Genomic DNA, 6,000 nt, shown 5'->3' on the forward strand with positions numbered 1-6,000 from the left:
CCCCCTTTCTCCCCTTCTCTCCCCTCTTCCCTCTCCCTCCCCTATCTCCCCTTTTTTTCTCCCTTCCCTATCGCCCCCCCTCTCTCTCTCTCCCCTATCTACCCCTTCTCTCTCCTCTCTCCCCCTCTTTCCCTCCCCCTCTTCCCCTCCCTCCCCCTCTTCCCCTCCCTCCCCTCTTCCCCTCCCTCCCCTCTTCCCCTCCCCTCTCTCTATCTCCCCCCTCTCTCTCTCTCTTTCTCCCCCCCTCTCTCTCTCTCTCTTTTTCTCTCCCCTCTTCCCCCCTCTCACTCTCTCTCCCCCCTCTCTTTCTCTCTCCCTCTCTTTTTCTCTCTCTCTTTCTCTCTCCCCCTCTTTCTTTCTCCCCCTCTCTCTCTTTCTCTCCCCCCTCTCTCTCTTTCTCTCCCCCCTCTCTTTCTCTTCCCCTCTCTTTCTCTCCCCCCTCTTTCTCTTCCCCTCTCTTTCTCTCCCCCCTATCTCTCTCTTTCTCTCCCCCTTTCTCCCCTTCTCTCCCCTCTTCCCTCTCCCTCCCCTATCTCCCCTTTCTTTCTCCCTTCCCTATCGCCCCCCCTCTCTCTCTCTCCCCTATCTACCCCTTCTCTCTCCTCTCTCCCCCTCTTTCCCTCCCTCCCCCTCTTTCCCTCCCTCCCCCTCTTCCCCTCCCTCCCCTCTTCCCCTCCCCTCTCTCTATCTCCCCCCTCTCTCTCTTTCTCCCCCCTCTCTCTCTCTCTCTTTTCCTCTCCCCTCTTCCCCCCTCTCACTCTCTCTCCCCCCCTCTCTTTCTCTCCCCCTCTCTCTCCCTCTCTTTTTCTCTCTCTCTTTCTCTCTCCCCCTCTTTCTTTCTCCCCCTCTCTCTCTTTCTCTCCCCCCTCTCTCTCCCCTCTTTCTCTCCTCCCTCTCTCTGTCTCTCCCCCCCCCTCTCTCTGTCTCTCTCCCCCCTGTCTCTCTCTTTCTCTCTCCCCCCTGTCTCTCTCTTTCTCTCCCCCCCCTCTCTCTCTCTTTCTCTCCCCCTTTCTCCCCTTCTCTCCCCTCTTCCCTCTCCCTCCCTCCCCTTTCTCTCTCTCCTCTCTCCCTTCCCTATGGCCCCTCTCTCTCTCTCTCTCCCCCCTATCGCCCTTTCTCTCTCCTCTCTCCCCCTATTTCCCTCCCTCCCCTCTCTCTATCTCCCCCCTCTCTCTTTTTCTCTCCCCCCTCTCTTTCTCTTCCCCTCTCTTTCTCTCCCCCCTCTTTCTCTCCCCCCCCCTATCTCTCTCTTTCTCTCCCCCTTTCTCCCCTTCTCTCCCCTCTTCCCTCTCCCTCCCCTATCTCCCCTTTCTTTCTCCCTTCCCTATCGCCCCCCCCTCTCTCTCTCCCCTATCTACCCCTTCTCTCTCCTCTCTCCCCCTCTTTCCCTCCCCCTCTTTCCCCCTCCCCCCTCTTCCCCTCCCTCCCCTCTTCCCCTCCCCTCTCTCTATCTCCCCCCTCTCTCTCTCTCTTTCTTTCTCCCCCCTCTCTCTCCCCTATCTACCCCTTCTCTCTCCTCTCTCCCCCTCTTTCCCTCCCCCTCTTTCCCTCTCCCCCCTCTTCCCCTCCCTCCCCTCTTCCCCTCCCCTCTCTCTATCTCCCCCCTCTCTCTCTCTCTCTCTCTCTCTCTCTCTCTCTCTTTCTCCCCCCCTCTCTCTTTTTCTCTCCCCTCTTCCCCCCTCTCACTCTCTCTCCCCCTCTCTCTCTCTCTTCCCCCCTCTCTCTCTCTCTCTTCCCCTCTCTCTCTCTCTCTCTCTCTCTCTCTCTCTCTCTCTCTCTCTCTCTTCCCCCCTCTTCTCTCTCTCTCCCCCCTCTTTCTCCCCCCCTCTCCTCTCTCTCTCCCTCTCTTCCCTCTCTCTCACCCTCTCCTCCCCTCTCTCTCTCTTCTCTCCCCTCTCTCTCATATATAGCCCATTGCTCTCTTTCTCCCCCCTCTCTCTCACCCCTTCCTTCTCTCCCTTATTTCTCTCACCCCCCTTTTCTCTCTCTCTCTCTTCTCCCTTTCTCTCATATATAAGCTATTTTTCCCCTTTCTCCTCTCCCCCCCTTTCTTCTCTCCCCCCCTCTTATTCCTCCCTCTTTCTTCTCCGCTCTCCCTCTATCTCCCCTGCATCTCTCTCCCTTCCACCCTTTGCTTCTCTCTCTCTCTCTCTCTCTTTCCCCTTCTATCCCCCTCTTCTTCTTACTCCCTCTCTCTCCGCCCTTTTTACCTTCATTCACCCCCCCCCCCCATCATCCCTACCTTCCTCTCTCCCCCTCTTCTCCCTCATTCTTCCCTCTCTTCTACCCCCCCCCCCCTCTGTTCTTTCTTCCTGTCTCTCTTTATGCCCCAACACCTCTCTCAATCCCCTCCCCCAATCTTCTCATACTCCTTGTCTTCTCCCACAGGGTGGGTCAGGTAGATGTTGACATCAAGCTGAGTGGCCAGTTCATCAAGAAGCAGCACTGCCTATTTCACTGCAGCACAAATGATAATGGAGAAGGTGCGTATAGCTGACTGTTGTGTCTTTTAGAAATGTCCTTCTGTCTTACCAATCTCACCCCCCCATGCCATCTCTCCGCAGTCATTGTCACCCTGGAGTCTTTTGAGGGGGCCGAGACTTACGTCAATGGAAAGCAGGTGACCCAACCATTGGTCCTGAAATCAGGTGAGTGACTAGGAGGAGCTCTCATTGGGTGACTCCGGCAAAGCTGGCCCAAGGGTGACGCCTATAGCCAGATTCAGAAAGACTGGCATTACTTTGAGGCGGTGTAGCGTATCGCATATACGCTACGCCGCCGTAAGTCAGAGAGGCAAGTGCTGTATTCACAAAGCACTTGCCTCCTAAGTTACGTCAGCGTAGCGTAAATGGGCCGGCCTAAGCGCACCTAATTCAAATGTGGAACAGGGGGGCGTGTTTTATGTTAATGACTGGTGACCCGACGTGATTGACGTTTTTAACTAACGGCGCATGCGCCGTCCGTGGACATATCCCAGCGTGCATTGCTCCAAAGTACGCCGCAAGGGCGTATTGGTTTTCAACGTGAACGTAAATTACGTCCAGCCCCATTCACGGACGACTTACGCAAGCGACGTAAAAATTTCAAAATTCGACGCGTGAACGACGTCCATACGTAACATTGGCTAGGCCAGCTTTTTGTTCGCCTAACTTTTCGCCGGAAAAAGCCTTACGTAAACGACGTGAAAATCTGCGCCGGGGGAGCTGCGGTGGCTCAACGCGATTGGCTAGAGGTTCGGATCACGCTCTAATCTACATGTGAATTGAGTTTGGTGGTCTCAGCCCGGCTCCCGGTGGGTGTGCTATGCGAGGTAAGCCTGCGCTTAGTACGCCCACCCCCCTCCCACAAAAACTACCACACTTACACGCACTCGAAATTGTGTTAACATGCACGCACTTTGACCACGCGGTCTCTAAAAAGAGAGGCGAAGGACTAACGGGGCTGGTTGAGCGGGCTAGATCCTCTCACTCCCTTATAGGGAGTCCCTCTGCCCCGTTGGGCTTCAAAGCGGAGCGGGTAGGGCGGGCTGTGTGGGAGGACCCCCTCACACACCCGCCATTGCCACCCGGGGCATGGAGAAAGGTGGCAGATTGCCTCTGGGGGAGGCCTGCCCACTCCCAACTCCTGCAGTCCGGCTCCTCTCTCGAGTACACGCACAAAATTCACTTTAAAAAAAAATAAGAAAATATGCGCCGGGCGCACGTACGTTTCTGAATCGGCGTATCTAGCTCATTTGCATATTCTACGCCGAAATCAACGGAAGCTCCACCTAGCGGGCAGCCGAAATATTGCACCCTAAGATACGACGGCGTAGGAGACTTACCCGGCTCGTACCTTAGCCTAATTTAAGCGTATCTGGTTTCCAGAATACGCTTAAATTTTCGACGGCGTAGATTCAGAGTTACGACTGCGTAAACGTCTCTGAATCCAGCTAATAGTCCTTCTGTCTGGCCTGCAGGAAACCGGATAGTGATGGGGAAGAACCACGTCTTTCGCTTTAACCACCCGGAGCAGGCGCGGCTGGAGCGCCTGGAGAGGGAGAGAAATAACACCACGGTGGAAAATCAGACCGAACCCGTCGACTGGAACTTTGCCCAGCGAGAGCTTCTGGAACAACAAGGGATCGACATCAAACTGGAGATGGAGAAACGGTGAGACTCCTTTTATAAGGGAAGCCACATTGGTAAACTACCAATAATGCATTTGGGTGGCAAAAATATGAATGCAATCTTTACACTGGGGGTGGGGGGAGAACCCCTGGGGGGAATCTAGGATGGGAAAGGACCCGGGGGGGTCCTAGTAGGTGATAGGCTCAGCAATGGCAAGCTGCTGCTAACAAAGCAAACAGAATTTTGGCATTAAAAAGGGGATCAACTCCAGAGATAAAACGATAATTCTCCCGCTCTACTAGACTCTGGTCCGGCCGCACCTGGAGTATGCCGTCCAGTTCTGGGCACCAGTCCTCAGGAAGGATGTACTGGAAATGGAGAGAGTACAAAGAAGGGCAATAAAGGGTCTGGAGGATATTAGTTATGAGGAAAGGTTGGAGCTCTGAACTTATTCTCTCTGGAGAAGAGACGCTTGAGAGGGGATATGATTTTTATTTACAAATACCGTACTGGTGACCCCACAATAGGGAGAATTTTTTTTTGCATAATGGAGTTTATTAAGACACGTGGCCACTCATTAATATTAGGAGAAAAGAGGTTTAACCCTAAGGACCGCCTCCTGCACATATACGTCGGCAGAATGGCACGGCTGGGCACAAGCACGTACCTGTACGTCCTCTTTAAGTGTCCAGCCGTGGGTCGCGTTCGCGTGCCCGCGACCCGGTCCGAAGCTCCGTGATCGCCGCTGGAGTCCCGCGATCGGTCCCCGGAGCTGAAGAAAGGGGAGAGGTGTGTGTAAACACACCTTCCCCGTTCTTCACTGTGGCGCCGTCATTGATCGTGTGTTCCCTGATATAGGGTAACGCGATCAATGACGTCACACGTCCAGCCCCGCCCCCCTACAGTAAGAAACACAAATGAGGTCACACATAACCTCTACAGCGCCCCCTTGTGGTTAACTCCCAAACCGCAATTGTAATTTTCACAATAAACAATGCATTTTTAACGCATTTTTTGCTGTGAAAATGACAATGGTCCCAAAAATGTGTCAAAATTGTTCCGAAGTGTCCGCCATAATGTCGCAGTCACGAAAAAAATCGCTGATCGCCGCCATTAGTAGTAAAAAAAAAAGAAATTAATAAAAATGCAATAAAACTATCCCCTATTTTGTAAACGCTATAAATTTTGCTCGGACCAACCGATAAACGCTTATTGCGATTTTTTTTATACCAAAAATAGGTAGAAGAATACGTATCGGCCTAAACTGAGGAAAAACGTGTTTTTTTGGGGGGCGATATTTATTATAGCAAAAAGTAAAAAATATTGCATTTTTTTCAAAATTGTCGCTCTATTTTTGTTTATAGCGCAAAAAATAAAAACCGCAGAGGTGATCAAATACCACCAAAAGAAAGCTCTATTTGTGGGAAAAAAAGGACGCCAATTTTGTTTGGGAGCCACGTCGCACGACTGCGCAATTGTCAGTTAAAGCGACGCAGTGCTGAATCGCAAAAACTGGCCAGGTCCTTTACCTGCCTAAAGGTCCGGGTCTTAAGTGGTTAAACTACGTCGAGGGTTCTTAAGACCCCTTTCACACTGAAGCGTTTTACAGCGTTTTAGCGTTAAAAATAGCGCTATTAAAACGCTCATAAAACGCTCTCCATGCATCTCAATGGACCCTTTCACACTGAGTCCTGCAAGCAGCATCTTTGGAGCAGCTTTTGGGCAGCTGAAAAAAAAAACGCTCCAAAAACGCCCCTCTCTATTGAAATGAATTGAAAGCGCTGTAAAAACGCCTTGCCCTTTCACACTGAGGGACTGGAAAAACGCCCTAAAACGTTAGGGTCTTAGCGGTGCTTTACCAACGTTTTTTGGGCGCTGGCAGTGTGAAAGG

The 6,000-nt window shown here is 52.3% G+C and overlaps 1 protein-coding gene across 2 annotated transcripts in view; it reads left to right on the forward strand.

Annotated features, from left to right (window-relative positions):
* Positions 1-6,000, forward strand: part of KIF1C (kinesin family member 1C) — a 98,091-nt gene that overhangs the window by 77,989 nt on the left and 14,102 nt on the right. For both annotated transcript variants that reach the window (XM_040346976.1, XM_040346977.1), the window contains exons 17-19: positions 2,389-2,483; positions 2,565-2,648; positions 3,959-4,151. In XM_040346976.1, coding sequence (XP_040202910.1) covers positions 2,389-2,483; positions 2,565-2,648; positions 3,959-4,151 — 372 coding nt within the window. The remainder of the gene's footprint in view (positions 1-2,388; positions 2,484-2,564; positions 2,649-3,958; positions 4,152-6,000) is intronic.

This window comes from Rana temporaria, chromosome 3 (genome assembly GCF_905171775.1).
Source record: "Rana temporaria chromosome 3, aRanTem1.1, whole genome shotgun sequence".
NCBI classification, from domain to species: domain Eukaryota; kingdom Metazoa; phylum Chordata; class Amphibia; order Anura; family Ranidae; genus Rana; species Rana temporaria.